This window comes from Columba livia, chromosome 7 (genome assembly GCF_036013475.1).
Source record: "Columba livia isolate bColLiv1 breed racing homer chromosome 7, bColLiv1.pat.W.v2, whole genome shotgun sequence".
NCBI classification, from domain to species: Eukaryota; Metazoa; Chordata; class Aves; order Columbiformes; family Columbidae; genus Columba; species Columba livia.
The window spans coordinates 15342787-15366774 of record NC_088608.1 but is presented as its reverse complement, the minus strand read 5'-3'; the positions used below and the strand labels follow the sequence as shown (position 1 = coordinate 15366774).

At 38.9% G+C, this 23988-nt stretch overlaps 1 protein-coding gene across 7 annotated transcripts; it reads left to right on the top strand.

The window, feature by feature from the left end:
- Positions 1 to 234: 234 nt before the first annotated feature.
- Positions 235 to 22370, top strand: LOC102092786 (cytochrome P450 27C1). 7 transcript variants are annotated; one of them, XM_005511005.4, is made up of 9 exons: positions 235 to 721; positions 5335 to 5525; positions 7171 to 7370; positions 9871 to 10080; positions 11819 to 11982; positions 15259 to 15425; positions 16150 to 16228; positions 17227 to 17430; positions 20094 to 22370. In XM_005511005.4, exons 1-9 carry the CDS (start codon positions 401 to 403, stop codon positions 20208 to 20210), a joined length of 1653 nt encoding a protein of 550 aa, XP_005511062.2. In that variant the 5' UTR covers positions 235 to 400; the 3' UTR covers positions 20211 to 22370. The 7 variants fall into 7 exon arrangements, with proteins under 7 accessions (XP_005511062.2, XP_021154805.1, XP_021154807.1 ...); XM_021299130.2 differs by having other exon boundaries at positions 247 to 721; positions 5389 to 5525; XM_021299132.2 differs by having other exon boundaries at positions 259 to 721; positions 5408 to 5525; positions 7233 to 7370; positions 20094 to 20489.
- Positions 22371 to 23988: the final 1618 nt, after the last annotated feature.

Here is a 23988-nt window from a genome sequence, read left to right as displayed (position 1 = left end):
CTGACATAGAGAAATTAATTAATGCCACAGGAAAAAATGGCCCTAAACCCACGTTTTTAATGAAGGAGAAAGATGGGATAATCCTTATGTGAGATTTTTGCCAAGCCAATGGGGAAGGAGGGGAAAAGTAAACTTTGGCTGCATGTAGGCATGGGTAAATTTATCTGATTTGAATTACACAAAATAATAGGTTCGTTCTATTCAAGTCTCATCCCAGACCCACCCCCCTTTTCCAGCCCTAGGGGAGGGAGTGTTAAATAATGGTCTGTGTAAACTGATGCTCGTGCAGTAAGAGTTTGGAGAAGTGCTGCTTGTACAAGTTAAAGCAGGCAGCGAAGGAAAGAGCCACCAGATAAAAAGCAGCTGCGGGAGCAAAGTGGACCTTTCCGAAATTAAGACAATGTCTTTCTTCACGAGAGTTTTGACAATGGAATGCAAGCGGGCGCTCGAATCTGAGAGGACTTACTTTTACCATGCGGTTTTTGCCAGCAGGTTTCACCAGCTGCCCAAACTCGCCGGCAGCCAGACGCTGGAGATGCAGAACGACTCGGCGGCAGCGGCGGCGAACAAAGGCGAGGAGCCGGGGGCAGAGCCGGGGCTGCGCACCCCGCGCCGGCGGAGCAGGGTGAAGAGCCTGCACGAAATGCCCGGACCCAACACCCTCTATAACCTCTACGAGTTCTTCTGGAAGGACGGCTTCGGCCGCATCCATGAAATCCAGGTACAGCTTACTCGGCTTCGTAACCTTGTGCTCACGCCGGGGTTACCCAGCGCTTTCCTTTTCGCCCCTCGCACACGCCGCTCAGTCACCGGGTGACCGGCCCCGCCGCGCTCCCGCTGCGGGAAGAGCCGGGATTCGGAGGGTCCCCGCCACTCAGTCTCCCTCTCCTATAGCACTTGGAGGTTTTAGCATTTTTGTTTCGGCGAGGAGCCCAGGAGGTGGTGGTTTGCGAGCCGTGCCGACCCCCTGCTCCCGCCTTGCCATCCTCCGTGCGGTGCCTGCCCCGCCGGCACCCCCGGGCTCCCAGCGAGTCCCCTTTTCATGTGTATGCGCATTTTTGACTTTTAGATAGGTGCCTTGGACTGGAAAAAAAAAATAATCTAATCTCTTTTGAACTGGTTTGTTTCACAAACTGATTTTTTGGCGGGCAGAGGTGGGAAATGCGGGATACCCCGCGGTGAGGCCGTGCCAGCCCCGGGGCTGTTCGCCCCTGGGCCGCCTCCGCCGTAGGGACTCCCGCCGCTTTCCTCCCTTCAGCTCAGCCCGGGGCTGCTCCGCTGTGGCCAGAGACCATTTTGTGCCTCCAGCCCTCACTCCTACCCTGGCCTCCCCTTACATAAATATACTTCGCATATATAGGTCCCCTGAGGGGGCTGTAGATGCGCCTGGCCCCTCTGCCGTCAGCGCCGGCCGGCCCCCCGCCGCCACGGCTGGGCTGTCCGCACGACCCCTCCCCTCAGCGGGAGGCGGGCGGTTTGAAACCTTCCCGGGGGAGGGAGCGGGGGGAGCGGTGGCGGCTGGCGCTGCTCGGCGCTGCCCGCCCGAGGCTGCCGGCCCTGCCGCCCCCTCCCCTGGCGGCCCCATTGGCTCTCCAGGGCGGCGAGGGGGAGGGGAGGCGGGAAGCGGGGCCCGATGGCGGCGTGAGGGGAGGGAGAGCGGCTCCTGTCACCCGATGTGTGGCAGCTCAGGGGTACGCGGTGGGGCGGGAGTCGGTAAAATAAATCTGACTCCGGTTGGGCTTTGAAACTGGCCTCTGTGGTTTGGGCTCCCCCCGTGCTGTGGTGGGTCCGTCCCCCGGCTCAGCCCCCGGCGGAGGGGACAGCGGCTGGTCCGGGCTTGGGGCGGCAGGAGCAGGGAAAGTGCCCCCGTCTTCTGAACCGTGCTCCTTGCGTGCTGGCATGGGCAGTTGTCTTGCCGTAAGGCTGTTTCTATCCGAAGATGATTTTTTTTGTTTGCTTGGCCAAACATGTGGGTTTCATTCCTAAAAAGTCACCGTGCATGTCCAGGGGCCCTTTCCGCATGTAGCCAGAGTGGTTCTGAAGTGAGCACTTGTGTTTGGGAGTAAAGCAGCTGTTGTCACCGCTCCTCAGTTGTGGATCCTGTGCATCCGTAGCACTTATCACTGGCAGTACAGATCTCTTTAGGAATGCCTCAAATGTGGCATTTTGCTCTTTGTAGTGGCCCTTTTGAGACCGTTTGGACAGGATTTGCAGACAACCCTAAGAGGTTCACTGCCTGAAAAATCACCAAAATAAAAAAACAGTTAGAAAAGGGAAACCCATGGGAACAGGACAAAACTTTGAATGGTTAGAGGATCAAAACTTGAAAGTTGGGATTTACAAAGGGCCTAAAAACACCAGAAAGAGGCAGGAAACAGAAAATCAAAATAAACCTAATTAAAACATGCAGCTTGCTTGGTTTTGTCTGATTTTGTTGTATTTAGATTTCTAGAAAGAAGTGTTTGGCTCCTCAGCATGTGCTGTATTTGATGGCAGCCAAACTAGATTGCTAATGATGAATTGCTCAACTTAACTGCTTGTTAACAAGATACATGCAGATGAAATGTCATGATAGCTAAAGCTGTTTATTACATTGTATTTCTTCCTTTCTCTACCTTTATGGTAGTGCACAAGATTTGACTCACCGTAGTTTCATAACACTAGAAGAATGTGACCATTGAATTCAGGTTCTTTTGCTGCCAAAACAGTGAAAATTGTTCAAAGTATTGAAAGGAATATAAAAAAACCTAAATAATATATGCTTTTCACTACCATTAGCTGATATGGATATTTTCTTCTTTAATGAATGTAATTCCTAGAAAGGAAAGTGGGAGGAAGGATAAGCAAAAGTTGTAATATGATACTAGTTTTTATTCTGGTTTGAGTCTCAAAAATCACTTCACAGATCATGGATGCCCTGCTTGCATACACGCTGGATGCATATAGGCATTAACCGGATTAATAACAGTCTGTTAAATTTAACAATACAGTGAACATCAGGAATGAATTAATCTAAAACCCTTTGGTAACAGGCACAGCTACTTAAACGATGTCCTTCGGTGCACACAAATATTCGTACGCTATATGCAGAAGGGGTGGGGAAGCTGAGCACTTTTTCACAAAGGAGCTTCTGTTCTCAGTAACATGATTCCGGTTAGTCCTGGCCAAAGCAGTAATGCCTACAGCAATTATGACAAAGAGAAAGTATTTTTAATTTGATGGGCTTGGCTCTCTTGTGTCTCATCAATGCTATGCAAGTATAAAGAAAAGAAAGGTGAGGGTAAAGGTTTTGGATGCTGGCAGATTGAGTTTATGATGTGTGAAAAAATGTCTGGTGTGAGAATGGTATGTGAGACATGAAAGTGCAATATTTTTAAGGTTTGGAGCAAGGGAAAGAAAATCTATGTTGTGATAGAAAATATAGGAAAGAAATTCTGGGCATTTCTTTAAACATGAGTTTGACACACTGGACACCACCATTCTGTTCAAAGCAAGAGATGTCCAAATATCTTGTCCTTGTCTATTTCTGGTTTAAAACTAGTATTTAGTTTCATTTCATGGCTTGACACTTCCTTTATTGGAGTGTATTCTCCCATGTAAACCTCAGGATCAGTGGAAAAAAGCAAGCTGATGCATAAACAGCAAAATTTGTTGAAGTTGTTTTCCTGTGACTGGTGACCTGCATCCGTCACTCCACCACTTTCTCCTTTCAGCACTTCATCTCCCAACTCATCTGTTCCTTTGAAGACTCATGCTCTCAATTCTCTCCAAGTTCAGTTTCAATACCCCTAAAATAACCTCTGGAGCAAGAGGTACTTTGGGTTTAGGGAGTGCTTGGTCATACATGGGTCTGCATGTGGTGTTTGGTTAGCAGCAGACCAAGCAGAAATGATTGCAGTTGAGTTCCTACTGTAGCATTTCCTTCATCAGGTTGACTAATACATGTGTCTCGTTTGAATCCAGGTGCTGATTTTTGAAAATGTTAAGAATATAGTTGTAGGAGACATTCAACTGTCTGTTAAACTTGACTGAAATTGGTCATTGTGTTCCAAAAGTAGTTAAGAGGAGCCTGACAGAGGCCACAATTGCACAACTCTTGTTTTATTTGGAAACCAGGCAAAAAGAGTTAAATTTTTTATAAGCACTTGGTGCCATATGCTGAAGAACGATTCGTATGTCTTAAACGTGCTGTTGGCAATTAAACAATCATATAACCAAGACTGATTAAAAAAATCTTTCTCATGAGTTAGTTGTAGGTCACCACTAGACTTTCACTAGTGTAACTGTATCAAACATCTTTGATTTATAATCAGTGTAAGTCTGCAAGCAGATGTCTTTAGATGCAGGTAATGTGCCAAAGTTAAACTTCGGTCAGCTTAACTTGTTTTGCTCTTTTAACCTGAAATAAAGGTTTTAAAAATTAAAGATTTCTTAAATCTGAAGTCCTGGTAACGTATCTTTAACAACTCCTTTGCAGGCTTTTTTCTTCCCTAAAATGATGATGTACCTCTACTCTAAGTTAATTCCCTGTGAGCTGGCTCTTTAATTTCAGAATGAGATTTGTTTGAAATAATCAGTAAGATCTCATGGGACAGTGGTAGCGCAATCTTACTGGAAATCTTTTGGGTTTCTTTTTATACATAATTCAGTGTTTTCTGGTCCTCGATCACCTGTTCCTTGCCTCCAGCTTGGATCACACAGCTTGTGGATCAGCCACTAAATATAGCTCACTGCAGGAATAAGACCTCAAATTTTCCTTCCTTTTGCAGAATTAGCGTATACCTTTCTAAAGTTCTCTGCTGATGAAGCTGTCCCAAAATGCTTTTTTTCCACTAGGGGCTGTGCTGTCATCTTCCTCGATTAGATGTGAGAAACTTACAAGTAGATTTTTGTAAAGAATAAAATGGTAAAGTCCTTATTTACGAAAGACATTGAAAATAATTATAGATTTGTATGATACTGTTAATTTTACCTTATTTATCTCCATGTTTTTAATTTTTCCAGATATTCTTTCTAACCTCTTTGATCTGAAAAGATGTGTTTTTAAGTGCCCCAGGTCCTTTCATCTTCTGAGTATTTGGTTTCATTCACACTTTGTGCCTTAGAGCTTTGGATCTTTTCAGTCAGAGGTCCTGAACAGTGTGACCTCTCTGTTTTCCTTGGGAATATTTCACAGCAATGCTTAGATGCTTTCTCCTGACACTTCAAGCCATCCTTGACTGAAAGGCCGGGGATCAAGATTGATGTACTTTATGACAAACTGATGGTTTCCTTTTGTGTTATTTTTCCTTAGTAATGCTTTACTTCTGTTTCTCTTTGTTGGTGATGTTGTAGCAAAAACACACTCGGGAATATGGAAAGATCTTCAAGTCTCACTTTGGTCCCCAGTTTGTTGTGTCCATTGCAGATCGAGATATGGTTGCTCAGGTCCTCCGGGCAGAAGGTAGAGCACCACAAAGAGCTAACATGGAATCCTGGCAGGAATACAGAGACTTACGAGGGAGAGCCACGGGACTTATTTCTGCGTAAGTGTTGTTATTTCTTAATTTTCTAAGTTTTCTTGTAAAAGCTTAGTGATTTTTCTGAAGGACTGTACAGGACATCTGGGAATTCAGGCTTTCCTGTGTGGGAAAATTTGTGTATCTAGTTGGGGAAGAGGGTAGGAATTTATGATGAATTGTCTGTTCCGCTGTAAATTTTCAAAGCGATGGTAATGATGCGTAGTTTGAATGTGGAGTGAGCTACCTCGCATAAAAACATTCTTGAGGAATGTGTGTCAGTTAGACTTGTCTGAGCTGACTCACTGATCTGGAAGTAGTATTGCAGAACAGGGCTTACTAACTTTGGCACAGCACGGTGCAAATGTGATTTAATTACTTCAGATCTGGACTGTTGCATCCAGTTGCCAGTGTGCTGTGTGGGTTGGCTCAGGTTGACTCTAGATTTGTTGTTCACCGAAGTGTCCCCCTAAGTAGATGAATGCAGAAAAGTCACTGTATGGTAAATTCACTCTGTAGTGCATCTCTATGCAGGTATTTTTGTACATGTCTGATTCTAAATTAGATACCTGTCTTTAAAGCTTGCGTAAACTGGCAGTGCATGCAAGGGTGGTTAATTGTGACTGGGAACTACTCACAGTCCTCACTGACATAGAATGTTTATTTAGAGGGAAGCTATTTCCTGAGTTATGAACAGTCTGTTTCTTTCATGGTGGCAAAAGGTGTTTTGTATTGCACTGCAGACTCAAATCTTCAGCTGCATTTCAGAGTCAAACTATAAGTTCCTTGAGATCTTGTGCAATGAGATCGTAAATCAAATAACAGTCAGAAACTATCTGCTAAAGAGACTTAATTCTTTTGCTGGCCAATAGCTTTCTGTAGTTTGCAGCAACATTCCTCGAGGTGAAAGAATTTAGTGGGAAATAGTTACATAGCAATTTAAAATAAACTTGTAACAGCAATTGCCTGTCTTCATAAGGAGTTGAAAGATATCCCAGCAACTGGTGTTCCCAAGTACTCCGCTCATAGGAAGCATGCAGGTGCTACAATTCAGATTTTTAGTTTTCAGCACAAGATTTCAATACATAGCTCAGCTAAAGGATAATCTAGCTGTAAATTGTTTCTCTATATCCAGGTCCGGTATCCCGTTCCTTTTGAGGTTTAGAATTACGGTAACTGAAAGTGATGTATCAGTAATGGCATTTCTAGTACTGGCTCAAATTGTTGATCTGTCAGTTCTGGATGTGATACTTTTGGTGTAAGTACCAATCCTAGGTAAAAGCAATTTTGCAGACTATCTATTCAGATATTTATTTAAAGTAATTTTAATCAGAAAAATTTGAGATTTTTTTTGTGTTAGCTACTACTAAAATACTAATACAGAGACACTTGGCAAATTCAGAACACTGAGTGGACAAGTTCAGTCACTCAGACCAGAGATCGACTTACAGATGTACATCAGAATTGCGACACTGAAATTTAATGAGGATGTGCAATAAATACAGTTTAAAATGTAAGAGCATAATACCAAATATACATTATCATCATTTTCATGTCACCACTTGCTTTTATTTGACACGAAAAATCATAAACAGTTTCATTGTGGAACCCTTACCCAGCTAATGATTGTTAAGGAGAATTGTGTATAGATGTTATTAATAATTTCTTCTAGGGAGGGGGAACAATGGCTAAAAATGAGAAGTGTACTGAGGCAAAAAATTCTTAAACCCAAAGATGTGGCTATTTACTCTGATGGAGTCAATGAAGTTATCGCAGACTTAATTAAAAGAATCCACACCCTCAGAACTCAAGAAGATGATGGGGAAACAGTGACCAATGTTAACAACCTTTTCTTCAAGTATTCAATGGAAGGTAAGCACAGATTGTATAACATCTGTAAAGAAAATGGATGTATAGCAGGGTGCTTGTGGTTGGGCATTTCTGTCAAATGACTGGTGCCCCATTGTGATGAATCTGAAAGGGGAAGCTTGATATTCTGCATTCGGGTGTCTTCCTACCTAGTGCAGTAGATATCAGTAGAGTTCCGTTATAGAGTCTAAAGAGATGGTACCTTGCAGTAAAGGGCAGTTTCTGCGGAAATGCTGGTGTATGGGTAAAATGTACAACCAAAGCCCTGAGCAGTTTCAGTACTCCATATTTCTGTATTAATTTCTCAAGAAGTAGGGTGTTGACCTTCTAAGAGTGTGACTTCTAAAACATGTTAATTTAACAACATACTGGCCAAATTCCAGGTGGGGAATCACTGTGTAATGGACCTAAATTGTGTTCATAGCTTAATGTGGGGAAAGATGCTGCTTTCACCTCCCTGCACATGGCAAGCGTGGGATTGTTACACTTGCCTTAAAACCATCTGCCACTGGCTGCCATTAATAAGGGAACGCTGAATGGAACTCCAGCAGAGCTAGCACGGTGTTTCCTGTCTTTTTATAGACAGTGATTCATATTTCATGCATTCCTTGAACTGGCTGCATACAACCTGACCTTGTTAAAAACATTGGTACTCTTTGCTGACAGGCAGCTGAATCATTTGAGATTTGGAAGAACTTCCAAATTGCTCACCTATGAAGATGCCGTATCAAATGGCTGTCTGGCTGTTTGGTAAACTAACCTGAGCCTGTTCTACATTAATAATGTCTAAAAATAGCATTCACCTAAGAGTTACCAATTTTATGGAATTTTAAACTCTGAGCTTACAGATTCACTTGAACTGATAGGTTAGTTTAAATTCTTCACATTCTTGTAGCTTTTTGTTTTTAACTTGTGCCTGGCACACACTTATTTCCTTTATGAATTGCGATTTTAATTAACTTACACTGTCAGCTCTTCAGGGAACCAAAGTGTAAGATTTTTTTGAAAAGACCACGTAAAGAGCAAAGGAATGCAATAAGAACTAGCAGTTGCTGAAAGAGGCACAAGAGAAATAAAAGGCACAGAAAAACCTCTCCCCAGGGAGGAAAATTAGGGAAGGAAGAATGAGATGAAAATAGCTAGATTTTTAAATTATTTTTGTCAAAAAAGAAGAAAAATGAAGCAAAGAACAGGGAAAAAGAAAAGTTTCTTAAAATGTATGTATATATATATATACACACACACTTGAGAATTTATGGAGATCACGGTTAAATGTCATATCTATGAACCTGTTTTTAATAGGCAAAACAGAGAAAAAAGAGACTAGAGTGCTATTAGACCAGTTACTCTAATTATCTAGTTAATGTTTTTTTCTAATATTTCTAATAATATTCTAATATGATTCGTGGAAAGATGTGGACAAACTATTAACTAACGATTTAAAAGCACAACATTTATTTAAAGTAATTTCATTTGATGCAAATGCCTTTGAGAAATTATCTGAATGCCTTTTAAAATTACCTGATAGCTCCACTGTATTTTAGAAAAATCATTAAATAAGATTATTTTGATAATAGAAATGCTTTTTGTAGCATACTATGTGATATTTCGATAAATAAACTGGGTAATATGATCTGGATTTTGCAAGCTGGGAGGAAAAATTGCTAGAAAGCTGCATTCAGAATAAATGAAAAATGGTTTGCTGTCAAGCAGAGAACGTTTGGCTCACTCCAGTAGGGCAGTTTCTGGCTGAGTTCTGTCTAATATTTAATGATTTGGGTATGTTTATAAAAACTGAGCTGAGAAATTGCAGGTGCACTAATGGATAAGTAAGAATTAACTTGATAAATGGAAGAAACGGTCCTTAGTTGAGAAGAAGAAAATGTAAGAAAAATATATAGAAGGGGGGAATAGTATTTCCAGTGGGGATTGCTGCAATATTGCAGTCAAAATATCTGAGGAAATTTTAGCAAGGCAGGAACAAGACAGGGGTCAATATTGTAATTTTCAACAGTGTCACACACTGTTTTTCAGGGCCACATAGAGTATATTGTGTGCAGCGAAATCACTGTCTAGTGTGCAAGCTCTATAGCCGTTTATGCACACTCATTATTCATTTACTACCAGCTTGTCGTGACAAAGAAAGGTACAGTGACTGCTAGAAAGCCCTGCCTTATCACTGGTTATCAGACATGTCTTTGGATGTGTCCTGCTGTGTTCTGAGGCCAGCAGGGCAGGCTCGGGGTTTGGGGCGCAGTGCAGAGCCCCCCCAGATGCGCTGCAGGGTGCTGGGCACTGTTGACATAATAGCCACTGTCTCACTACAATATTGAGTTGGGATTTTTTGCTGTGTTTTAAATTTCTGTTTTACCTGCTCTCAACCACAGCGGTAATAACCAAACAGTTTGGAGAGTAGTTGCATTATGTTAGCGTATTAATTCCTTAAATTATTAATATGTATATATGCATGTGTCTAGCAAATTCTTTGATTTCGTGTGTGCAGGTGTGGCAACTGTTCTGTATGAATGCCGGTTGGGCTGCCTGGAAAACAACGTCCCACAGCAGACTGTTGAATATATTGAGGCTCTGGAGTTGATGTTTAGTATGTTTAAGACCACTATGTATGCAGGTGCTATTCCCAAATGGCTTCGTCCACTTATTCCAAAACCCTGGAGAGAGTTCTGCAGATCCTGGGACGGACTCTTCAAATTTAGTAAGATTTAGTAGTAGAAAAGTTCAGCTGTATTTCTGCAGGTTCTGTGTGTGTTTGAACAGGACTTCCTGCATTTCTCTTCTAAAAATATGACAACACATTGTGGCAGAAGTAAGTTTCATATTAAATGCAAACTGGCCAAGGGAACTGTTTTAAAAAATACTCTATTGAAAAATAATTTTACTAGTACACTTTAAATATTCCCCTATTTTATGGTGCTGATTCTTTATTTATCTTCATCTGTCTCAGCACCCAGTTCTCACTCCAGGTCCGAGTTCTTTGCCAAAGCTTTGTCTTAAGCCACTCAGATTTTAATGAGGGTACTTTTGTTGACTTCAGCAAGTTTCAGTGAGACACTCTGACAAATAATCAGCACTAAAACTGACTAGAAAGCTTAATAATGAGACTTTACCAAATAATTAAACTCTCCGTGAAGTTTATATATACACATACAAGCATGCAAGTTGACACAGAAGTAGGCTGCTGTATGGGGCTTTTTTGTGAAATAAAGCATTCCAGGCTAATGTATTGATCAGCTTTCATGCAAGTAAGAAGTTGTCTTTGACATATATATATATATATATATATATATATAAAATATTCCAGAGTGTTTAAAAAACCGGAACCCTCTTTTTCTGTCTAATGTTAGAACGGTGCATTCATTTTTAAGTTTATTAGCACTGTTTGTTGAGGTAGGTCTGTATACATCTTGTTGAAAGTAGATTCTTTAGTTCCTTAACTTTTAATATGCTTAATTTTTAATACGTATTGATCTGTACCTACATCAGGCATTAGGGAATCTATTTAATGCCAATACAGGTGTGTGTTCTGTGAAACACACACTTTTTTACACTGCCACTTTTAAATTATTTCCCATGAGAAGGCATTCTTGTTCCCTTTTGTGGGTTAAAAGCAATAACAGACTTCAACTTTATCCGAACAGCAGCTGCAAAACTGTTCTTGAGGAATTTGTTCCATTTGAAACTTGTTGTTATGCTGCTTCCTTGTTTAATCCCTTTGTGGAAAAGGAATTAAATGGCGAAAATTACTGTATGTGATGGGTGTGTTTGTGTAGGTTTCGTAAAGGAACATGTTGCTTCTAGTTCTTTTGTGTTTTTTTTAAGCTCCTTCTGTGAGGTATTAACTTTCTGAAGAATTTTCCTCTTTTTCAAGCCCTGTTTCACTGAAGATGCAGTCTGTAGTCACTAAAGTATAAATGAGACTGTGGGTGAAATTGCTCAAAATATCATTAACTGAATTTCTCAGTTTTTGTTATTACTTGATGCTCGTCATCTTTGTCTTCAGTGTGATTCAGTTCTGTGGCTTTGACCTTCCGGTTGCTGCCAACGTCTTGTGGCAGCTGCCGTGTGCTGACTTTCAGCAGGCTCTGCAGAGTTCCCACTTCTTGCAGAGTCACCAGAAAACAAGCCAGGTGGGCGTAAAAACTTGACCTTGAGCTTCCTTCACTCCCAGTCAGAAACTATAGTCTCTCATGTCCTTTCTTCATGCTCAGCATCCTCATGCTGTGAGCTACCGAGCTTCCTGTTAGCTCTGTCTCTCCTTACCATGAGTACCCAAGGACCTCCACAACTCTTTTATCTTTTCCCTGAAAAAACAGATTAAAATATTTTATCTTTTTATGGCCGTGTAGTATAGTGTAAGGGAGGAATGCCGTTATTGAATGGAACCAGCAGAACAATAAAAATGGAGGCTTAACAATTTTTTTTGAATCCCAAAGGTCAAATCCATGTTGACAACAGATTGAAGGCTATTCAGTCTCAACTGGATCAAGGAGAAGTGGTGAATGGTGGGCTGCTTACATACCTCCTAGTGAGTAAGGAACTTACGTTGGAAGAGATCTATGCCAATATGACTGAAATGCTTCTGGCAGGAGTGGACACAGTAAGCCTTTTATAATTTTTCTTGTGCACAGTTGTTATTGTAAACCAGTACCATTTGCATCTATCTTTGGGGGCGGGTATGTTATTTATAAGGACATAATTTCTGCTACATTTAAGTCATGACCTCTTTAAAACAGTAGAAAATACAGCACTGTGTAATCTGTCTTCTAGACTGAAGTTGGTGTTGTTCAGTTCTAGCTGTGGTTTGCAGGAACCTGTCATTTGAAAGTCAGTTCCACACTTTATTGAACAGATAAAACAGCAATTGTCTTTACATTCAGCTGGAATTTCATACATTTTCTTTTCATAGTTTGACTATCAGGTTGGTATTTGTGCTTCTTTAGGTAAACCACAATAGGAAAGGCTGCTGAAAGTTATTGTGAAGAAATTGATCAATAAACTTGTATCTATAATTTGATGAAGGATTTTTACATATGGATAATTGAATCAACTGAGACACACATTATGGATCAGATACCTGGTTTCTGCTCCTCTATTAGGAGGGGGTGTTGGGCCAGCACTATTGTGGGTAAGCCGTAAGTTCACTACCCTGCTTGTGCTGACAACAGTCAGGTCAGTCTGAGGCAAAGAGCTGTGGTGATGGGGCTCAGCATCAACGAGGGATGGTAACACCCGCTGAAACATTTTCAGTGGCCATCTTTCCTTGTTCTTCTGTTCTTTCATCTAGAGCATTTGAAGAAACATTGAAGTCATGTATATATCTTCCCCTTCTCTCTTCCTATCATAAGAAATCAGTGTAGCTTAGTATGACAGTCTGCAGTATGACGGTCAGAATAAGAAGAAAAGATAAAAATGAGTTATTATGCTGTATATACAATGTGTATGGAGTTATTTAGATTATCAGTGAACACTTGTATTGTAAATGATTGTAACTGAGCAATTAAAAAAAAAAACTATATGAATTTGATAAAGAAGGTCCTATGTAGGACTGTGTTTAATAGTCTTACAGTAGAAAAGATTAAAATGAGTGAAAAAGTAGAGTAGCCTTAAAGTAAAAAACCCTCTCTGGATAATTGAATTCAGATTTTTTTTCTTCAAAAGAGTTTGTAAGGTCTCTAAAGAAAACCAAAAAAAACCCCAACATTAATGCTTTTGAATTCCAAAATAAGGAGCCTATGTAAAACTTATTTATGTGCTAAAGATTATTCCATTGGTTAAATATCTCAAGGGCTTACAAGTTTGGAGAGTGTTTTGATGTTTGGTTCTTAGGTAAAGCACAGTTATTCATCCCGTTCATTTTCTAATCTTTCAGACCACTAACTTGCCATTTTTAGTGTGTGACAGAGTTTTAATCAGACTAAAAGGACCTTATTCAAGTTCATGCCAACAAGAGTTTCTCTTTCTGTTTGACTCAGCTTTCTCAGGTGGCAACAATAATTTTGTGAGAGGACAGTACTTCTGATTTCCTCATTTCCAAGTACAAGACAGAAATTGAGGGAACCTTTTTTCCCCTTACTGCTGTCACTTCAGATCTCATTTTATCATAGAAATGGAAAGAGGTTTAAAGGATTGTAAAAGCTTTCAACAAAATTGTAAGGCAGGTTTTGGCTACAAAGCATTTTGGCTGTTCCTGGAACTGTGCCAGTGTTTAAGAGGTTATGAAGGAGCTGGGAACCTGGGAAGAAGTTCTGTGTGCAGCTGGCACAGTTGCCGGCTCCTCTGTGCTCTGAGGGCAGCGCTGCATTTTGGCAAGGGACAGCCACTCCACGTTACAAGAAAAGAAAGGTGTTCTGAGAATGATACTTCTAGCATTATACCCAAGTTTGAAGACAAGACATAAAAGGTCACCATCATGATGAATTTGCATTCTAACTTGATCTTAAATGTAAGCCCAAAATAAGACATTTCTTGAAGTTGTGTTTTTTTGCCCATACATTGTTTATAACTATAAGCTTTGTTGTGCCAGTAATGAGAAGCTGAAAATAAAACTGTTTCCTGCCTAGAAAGTGAAACTGGTTGTCTGTCTTCATTAAATAAGTTAAAAAAACCCCCACATTTAAAAAGAATTCAAGAAAATTAGGGTAGAGGTTACAATTTTTCTCTCAAAATTCTGTAAGATACTGAGAACAACACAGGTAAGGAACAAAATTATTACATTGTCACTTCCTCTGCCGTATTTACCCAGAAACACTGCAAATACTTTTTTCATTGTAAACTTTCTGTCTTCAGTGATGGTTGTGAGGGCAGCAGGCTCAAGTAAGGCCATTTGCTTGACCTTAATGTCTTGGGTGCAACTGATAGTAGAAGCAAAATGTCCTGATTCTGTCTAGTATTTGAATAAGACAGTCCCCGAAATCCAGGTAGCTTAAACACAGGGGCTCGTGGTTAAGTGACTGGTAAATATTACATCACAAAAATTTAAAGAGTTGAAATACTCAGTTCCATGTTAGTACAGATAGAGCGAGTCCATGCTCTCAGAATGTATTCTAAACCACAAATGTCTGTTGAAGTGCAATTTTTCTAGCTGAGGTGAAAGAGGATTAGATGATGGGTTCAAATTGAACTGTCTCCTTCCTTCATACAAAATATTTAAAAATTATTTTTCATACAGTACCTTTTTTTCTGGAGCCTCGATGATTATTAGAATCATAAATTCTGGGAGGTGTGTGGTATTTGAACATTTTGGGGCCACTTCAAAAGTATAAGCCTCTCTTCGAGCTTCCTTAAGAAATGTTTCAATAGGATGCTGAATGACAGTCAAGTGGGAATTTTCAAGAGGTAGAAAGTGCCTGTTGTAGTGTAGTATTGCTTACCAAAGGGTGAAGTGTGATCTTAGCAGTGATAGTATCAATTCTATTGTGTGGATGCTATGAGGAGACTACCATATGCTTAAAAGTGGCCGGTAGTGTTCTGAGTTCTCGTATCTTGTTTCCTGTGAAATGTTTTTGTTGGGAAGAAAGGTAAAACATATGGAAAACTAACACTCAATTTGTTGCTGGTTAGAGTGTTTATATTTCAGTCTTGTTTCTGTAGTTTTGTTTGCATTTGTTTTTTTCTGTTGCTTTTTAATATTTCACTGGGAAAACATCAGTATGGCTTGTTTTGATACATGGGAGATTTTTAGATGGAAAAGGAATGAAGGAAGGGATGGTAAAGTGTGAGAACGTCCCATGAGTCCAGATATGAATCATTACCCGTCTGTTTTATAACGCTTTATAAAACACGCAGTTGAAAACTGATTGTTTTTCTTGGCTTGAAGTTATTTTTAATCTAATCTTGTTGGACTTGATGATGATGGTTGTGGTTTCTTCCTTAGACTTCTTTTACGTTGTCCTGGGCAACATACTTGTTGGCAAAGCACCCTGAGGTTCAACAGCGTGTTTATGAGGAAATAGCCAGTAAGCTGGGGAAAGAAAAAGTTCCTGTTGCTCGCGATGTCCGCAAATTGCCTTTGATTAGAGCTGTGCTGAAAGAAACCTTGAGGTGAGTAACAGACAACTGTAATCATTAATTAAAAAAAAAATAATTCCACTTATTGTAGCTGCATTATGTCCAAAGATGCCCAAGCAATGAAATATGACCGTTGATATAAAGTTTAATGTTTTAAATATGGTAGAAGTAGTGTCGTACATGTAGGACTTGTCTGTTAAGGTAGGTAACTGAGAGCTTGATTTTTGCCTTTTAAGTATTAGTCTGTATGATGGGCTGTAGCAACCTCCTCCCCCACACACTGCTGCAAAGTGGTACTTTGCAGTGCCACTACAATCATTTTAAGCTTCTTGACTTAAATTGAAGGCATGTGACATGCTTTTTTTATATGTTTATACCAAATGTTCATAGTGAGGTGAGGGGAGTAAGAGGATTGTAGAGAAGGCATCAACAGGGCTTTTTCAGCTCCCAGTAGTGCTAAAACGTCTCCAGCTTGACCAATTCATTGCATGTTTGCTCATGCATAAAGCAAATAAATATGTAGACCGAATAGCTCAACCTCCACTTACTGGTAAATAACTTTTCTCAGATATTAATCTTAGTCTCACAGATGATTGTAGGCCTTTGAATCTCCAAGATGTTCTGTACTTCTGAAAAACCTTTTCACTGTGAATGCATATTGCATTCGTATAGCTTATTTGTGATTGCAAATCGGGATCTAAACTGTTAAGTTGTATTAGCTGTTACTGTTGAACTTCTCATAAATATTTGTCTCTAGGTTATATCCAGTATTGCCAGGAAATGGAAGGGTGACCCAAAAGGACTTGATTGTTGGAGGTTACTTGATACCTAAAGGGGTAGGTTCTGTTGCAGTCCTCTGCAGAGAACACAGTTTAATTTTTGTGTATGAAATGGGATCTGTTACATATATACACTTAATTGATTTCAAAAGATTTCACCAAGCTAGAGTATGAAGAGGAAAGTATTCCAATGATATACATTTATATGACAAAAATGGATTTTATAATTGACTTGTTGCTCTTTGTTTTTTTTTTTTTTTTTTTAGATTTGGGTCCTCATCCACTAATCAAATTTACTATCGTGACTTGTTCTTAATATTATTGAGGGTGGAGTCTATTATTAACATATCTGTGCAATGCTACAATTTGATTAAAAAAGCATGGATATCATTATTCTTCCAGTTTTCTAATTCTTTGCCTTTTAATTTGTTTTGTAGAAAGAGTTTAATTTCCTTTTTAAATTGTGAATATTTCCCTTATACTATTCAGAGATTACACAGGAATCATGGTAGAGCTGTATGGCTCTGTTTTAAATGATAGCACTTCTGTGTTAGAGCAACATGGCTTTAGAACAGTCAGGATTCTTTATTCTTAATATACGTATTCAAATATTATTCCACACACATCCCCTCCCCGGATTTATTTGGAAACTTTATCACATCAGTTAGTGCTGGTTTGTTTTCCTGAGATGTTGGGATTTATTTCCTTCCCATCCTCCATTTTTTCCTTTTCTGTTGTCTTGGATCTCTTTTCCCTTTCTCTCATACTAACTTTTTGAGACAATTCCCAATACTTGTGACTTTTATTCTCATCTCCTTCCCCACTGCACCATCTTTAAGATATCCAGCAGCATTTAAAACAATGAAAAGATTATTTCATTTGACCATTTGAGAAAGGGATCTGGGTTTCTAGGTATCATTTTTTCACCTAGAATTGTTCAAAGGTGCTTAATTTTTATCACCTTGTATTGCAGTAATTGCAATAATTACAAATGCTTTTTTAATTTGTTATGTGTATTGGAGTCAACTAAATGTAACCATTATTTATTTCCTCAGACGCAGCTGGCGCTCTGTCACTACACCACTTCATACAGCGAAGAAAATTTCTCCATGGCAAATGAGTTCCGACCCGAGCGCTGGCTGAGGAAAGATAATTTGGACAGAGTAGACAATTTTGGTTCCATCCCCTTTGGTTATGGCATTCGAAGTTGTATAGGAAGAAGAGTTGCAGAGCTGGAAATTCATCTTGCACTGATTCAGGTTAGAACTATGTGACAGCATTACAAGAGGAAAAATATATTGGTATGATTCTTTCCTATGTACACTGTTTCTGGATATCTGACATTGCTCAATAACTTTGTTTTAGAGTGTTGTCTAGCCTGCAAAGGCTTAAAAAAATTGAAAATAATCATGCTTGAAATGTAGCAATCTAGTTAAACTACATTGCAGAAGAAAAAATCTTTAGAGTACGAATGAAGTAAAACTAAAGGTAAGATTGTTAAAGAAATATATGGAGTTAGTACAGAAGTGTTTTGTAAGCAAATGGGAAGTCTTTCTTAAGTGCAATAGCTACCTGCTCAGTTTCAGTATTTCAGTTTGAAGAATTCATTACTTACAAAGACATAATATAGTTTTTATATCCTTGTTCTGACCACAGCGTTACGACAAATAGAGTTTTTCTGTGTTCTATGGTCTTCTGTCCCTTCTTGTTCTTTCTTCTAACATTATTATCATTTTAGATACACATAATTTATGCATAGTAGTTAGTACATAGTGATATATATTGTTTTCCATTGCTTCATATCGTAAAGAAAGCTTTCCCAACAGCAGCTACATTTTTTGTCATTTACAAGACAAACTTTAACTCAAATACTGAGATCAGATTGTGCAATCAAAACTCAAAGATTTGGAAACTGTAGTTACTTACCTATAAAAATGCTTAGACCCTTATATCTATTCAAAGCAAAGCTTGATTGAATTTGCCTTAGAATTTCCTTAAGTAAACTCCTAGAGCAATCTCTGACAATTAGCATCTGTCTTTCGGAACTCAGAGTGAGATAGCTTTCAGGGGGCTGGATAAAACAAACATACTTGCATCTTTGTGAAAAGGAGGATCAAGGAAGTAACAGAGCCTGCTTGTCTGTTCTGGAAAGAAACTGGAACAAAATAGCACACAACCTATTTACAAGCATCAAGATGATATTTAAGTGATTTAAAAACAGAAACACGTGAAGTATGGAGCTGATCAATGAGAAATGGTGTCAGACCAGTCTGATTTATTTCTTTGACTTGATCACGTACCTGATGAAGTGGATATGAAACAAATAATGTATTCTGACTTCAGCAAGTGTTTTCACATGTTCTATAGATTGTTCTCACAATTAAATTAATAAAATTTGTTCCAGATGGAAAGTTACTTATAAAATGCATACACAACTGGTTGGAAAAAAGAAATAGCTGGAGGCAGTAGCTGTCAAATATTTGCTGTTGAACTGGGAAAATGTTTAAGTAAAATTCTGTGAGAGTCTGTCCTGCATTTGATTTAGGTTAGTATTTTCATTAACAGTGTAAATGGTGGATTAGAGAATACTTTTAGAGTTTACATAGGATACCAAGCTGAAGTGAATTAGGTTAAAATCAGAGGATGTGAATATAGAATTAAAAAAAATGGAGAAATGTTCCAGAATCAACACGAAATTGTTCACTAAGAGCAGTTGCAAGTTACTGATCTCAACAAGAAGTCACATGCATAAATACAGATTACTGACCAACTTGTCTAGGTGATTAGTACTGTAGAAAGAGACTGGAAGGTTTCAGTAAAAAAATCAGTTGACAATAATGATGCTAATTCTGACAAGGCTGTGTAATTCTTGGGTATATTGACAGTATTAACAAGTTTGTCAGAAAGAGGAGCTCAATTACTCAGTCTTACCAAACAATGGCAAATTCTCAGATAGACAGTGATAGGCAAACAACCCTGTGTGCTGCGTTTTGGGGACAATATCATTAAATTGGAGGAAATTTGGAAGACAGGGAAAATAACAAAAATGAGAGGTTTGAAAGAGAGAAGAACGAGATGAAAATTTCATTAAACATCTAACACTGAAAAGGTACTTATGTGTCATAAAATAATGCATTGTTCACCATGCTTTGAAGGAGAAGGATAAAGGGAAGATTGCTTAGTTTATGAGATTTAATATTAGGAAAAGTTGAGGATGTTGTGGTATTTCTTCTTTAAAGTTTAAAAATAGGTAGCTGAGGTATTCTGTGCTCAGCTTTGAAACGGGTAAAAGTTTGAAGTTTGTGTTAGCCTACAATTTCTGTGATTTATGTTTGCAACGGATTCAGTTAAAACGTATGTAAGTAGAAGTTTAATGTAGAGAGAACCTGTGTGATTGAATTACAGTGATTCTGTTCAGGAGAGGTTTCTAATATTCGACTCCTTGAATTATGATGGTTTAACTTGGTGCACTGGACAGTTGCTGCCTCACGTTTCTTTTGTTTCCTTCTGCCCAGAGAAATGTGTGTAATGGGATTGGGACTCTTTTCTTGCTTTGTTTTATAACTGTACGTATGAATTTATATTAAAGGCAGTGAAACATAAAAAAACATGAGAAGGAAGCTCATGAGCTTTGAAAGAGACCTGAGTTTCTTTGATAGCTCAGACTATCTAATGTAGTTGTGTGGAATTCTTCAGAAAGGACCAGCTCAATCCTCCCTCTGTTGGGGGATGAAGACTTTTAAACTGTAATCTCCACCTTGTAATGATTATTTTTTCTTCCTGAGTGGGAATCGTGGCTCCACAGAATTGGCAACAGAATTATTGTTTTTTGGTGACAGCCTCTTACATTCTCTTTTCCAAAGTCTAATCTTCATCTGTAATTTTGCAGCTTTTCTAATACTTTTCCTGTTTATCTTCACAGTTGCTTCAGAATTTTGAGATCAAAATTTCTCCCAAAACTGTACCAGTTCGTGCCAAAACCCATGGACTTTTGGCTCCTGGAAGCTCCATCAATGTGAGGTTTTCTGACAGAAAGTGAGACTCAAACGTTTTGGAAATACCTGTGAGATTTTCATGGGAACAGACTTGCATCTTATGGATGTTTAATCATGCTTGTTCTGTGGTTTGTAGGTATTTGGCGAAATGATCAAGTATGTTCTGCCTTAGTTCTAGCAGTACAGAAGAGAAATTACCTCTCCTGTAATAGATAATTACATATATGAAAATATATACTGAAAAAATTTCCTTCTTGCGTTGGGAATCTCCCTTTACCTGGAAAGATTTCTAGTAAAACACATGCATTGGAAAAAAGAAAAAATCAGACATGTCGGTATTCAGTGGTTTTGTTACACCGATTTGTCACAAAAGTCAACTACTTAGTGAGTCTGTTTAAGTGCAAGAGGATTACTATATACTATGTGAAAATTAGCTGCATTTATGAATTAGTGTTTTCCTGCTTCTTGTCCTCCAGTGGTTTTTAAAAGGTTTCACCTAACATTGAAATTATGAGATCATTTTTCTCTGGTCTGTGAAAAAAATTACGTGTATTAAAAAATGAATACAGTAATTGAAAAGTAAAGGTAGAAAAAATCCAATTTACGTCACTTTGGTTAGACTCAAAATCCAGAACAATTAAAAATTTATCCAAACATAATCCCCATAAAATGTTTCTATATATATTTTTAATTAAAAATATTAAAATAAAAGTTTAAATGTCACATTTTAGAGCTATGAACCCAGACACAGTCCTCATCACCAAAGCATAAACTGAGTGGAATAGCACAAGCCACTTTCACTGTTCTAGTTAACGTTATGCCAAAAAAACAAATGTAGCAACTACTTCATTTTTATTTACATTTTTGTAACTTAATTACAATACTACTATTAACTATCTTCACAGTTCTTCAACAGTAAGAGCTGCAAAGTTCCCTCTTTAACATGCTGAACCCACAGGCAGGTGCACAGTTGCCTTCTGTAGCATGGAAATGGGACTACTGAAGTATTTGGAGATTTTTTACTCTCTGGTGTCTAATACAAAGAGTGGACACCTGAAAGGTTGGGGGTTTTTAATTATTATTTTATTTTTCCTTTAACAAGTAACAGAAAAGTCTCTCTTGGTGATACTTCAGTCTTTACACAACTTTAGTATCACTGCACTAACCTCACGTTCTCATTTTAGAGAGAAATCTTATACCTTGGGACCATATTATGCCTTGAACGACGCTCAAACCTGCCTATCAAACATGAAATGAACTATGTATAGTTGACCGTTTACATGTCAGGTTCTGACTGTTGTTTGTGAGGTAGTTTACAAACTGGTAATTGTAAACTTTCCAGACATGTGCAGAGTTAGAAAAAAGTTGTGCAACTCAGTTTTTAAAATGACAGTATTTTTCTTTGCTCATCTAGCTATAAATAGTCAGAGATGGGTTACAAATTCAATAACTCACTGTAGTTTTAATGGTGTACATGAAATTCCACATTGCAGTCACATTGTTGTGGTATTTTGGTTACTTTTTGTAGTGCCTTTTCAAGATCTTGACAAAAGAAATAAAATTCTCCTTTGTATGGATCTTGAGTATAAGATAACACTAAACAAAAATTATGTGGTCTGTGAGAAGATTAAATGTTTACATGATGACTTTAAAATATTCATCCTGTATTGAGTGTATGTATAAGAAAAACAGGTAATCTGTGGAGGGCTCTTGCCTTGAATGAGCTTGTCTTCTCATGCTTACTTCCACGGCTTCACATTATTCCCTTTTCTTTCCCATTGTCATTTCCATTTGTCCCCATCTTAAACAGAATGAAGAGTTGTATTTGCCGGAGCCAGCTCACATCCCAAAGATGTTTTGCGCAGGTCGGTTTCAAAGTCTGTGGGTTGAGTATTTGACTCTGTAACTCTGCCTGTTTTTGTAGACTTGGGGACCAAAGAGCCCAATCCTTGAGTCTAGACTTGGATTCTGTATGGTGCCCTCCTTTTGAATCCCCATTACGTTAGAAACACCAGCCATTGCTGTGTTGCAGGACATTTGCTACTTGTTACCAGTCCCTAAGGAACACATCCCTGTAGAACAGGGAACAGGCTCTTTAAGGCATTTGAATCTTTTTCATGAAAACAGAAAGCCTGTGGTTTGTTTTAGTAGACCATCTATCCGTGTAAGTTGTCTTTTGTACGTAATAAAATATTTATACAGAATTTACAAGTCCTGGTTCTCATTTTAATTGCTATTTATAATTACATTTTTCTTCAGCATCTTAAAGTTTTTAACTGGGTCGATAGCACTGGAAGATTCACTGCTGCATGGAAAATTACTAGTTCAGATAAAAAAGATGGGGATCCATACGAAAATTTAAGGTGTTTAATGGCCTAGATGAAGGAGTGATAATATTATATTAAAAGTACTGTCTATTCTGGAGGAAAGTTACTGGCAAAGCTACACAAGAAATGCCCTAGGACTGATTCTAGTGTAATGTTTTGTTTAATGATAATTGCCTAATACATAGAAGAGTGTTAATGATATAAGGAGTGAAGGCACTGAGTATTAATAAATAAATAAAACAACCAAAACCCAGAACCTAGAATGTCATGGAAATGGTATGGAATTTAATAGCAAAAGACATGTATGTACAGAATAAAAACAATTTATTTGAGGAGCTCACCAGTTGAAAATGGAATGTGTAGAGGAAGACCTAGGTAATCACAGATGATGAGAAATGGCAAGTGTGTTGGAATAATGAAAAATACAACCTAGAACGTATGAGATGAACTATCCCTGACGGAGATTAGGGAAAAATAGTTGAGGGTGCATCTTCAGTGCCATGTACAGTGTGGTTATATGTGTTCAAGAAGGTGGAGTTGGATTTGAACAGGTAAGGTTCAGATTAATAAAGATTCTGGGAGTGGAGAAGGGGTTCCACTATGATGCCTTTTGCTCTGTGTCCCTGGGCTTTCAGCAGACCACAGCTTGCAGAGCAAGCCCTGGCACATCTGGAAGCCACGTAGCCATGGGAGAACACACAACTCTGCTGACTTGATTATGTTCCTTTCAGTGGGATTAGATTGCGGATGACGGAAACATGGATGTCTGCAAGACACTGAATGTATCCTCAAAAATGCTCACCTAGTTAGTCTAGAAAAATTAATATTGAGAGAGGAGATAAATATTCTCTTTAAGTACCTTCAGGTTAAGGTGTTTACTCCTGAAGGTAAAGGGCAATGCTTGCCCAAAGCAAGTTTTACCAGCTAGCAATGGATAAACTGGTGTAGAAAGTCTCAAGCCATCAGGAGGATGAGAATTTAGCATAAATTTACTGTGAGAAAGGATGAAGACAAGAAAAATCTGCAACCAGCTACGAATTTGTGGAAAATGGTGAAAAGAATTCAATAAGGTGACTGTTTAACTAGAATCACTGTACTGAGGCAGGCTGTGCTCTATTTTTTCCTATTCTGTTGTAGGTGCATAGGTGTGGAAGGAATCTGTAGTCACAACTCCAGCAAAGCTATGCCAGTGGTGACAGAAACTTAGGAGCTCCTTAAACAGCCCAACATTGATGTGCCTGTGAAGCTGGAGAGCAGGATGCATGTCAGCTGTGAACAGGAGAGAAGTAGGCACTGGGGGGTGCTTGGAGCTGGAAACAGAGGAGCTGGGCCGCCATGCAGAGGACTGGGGAAGGGGAGGAGGAGGGGCATGCGGAGTGGAGGTTTTGGGTATACCAGATAGACACTCTGAATGCATTCATTAGATCCAAGTTAAGAAACTGGAGAGGTGAGCTGTGCACTGTGTGTAGGATGGGGGAGGATGAGAGAAATGAGG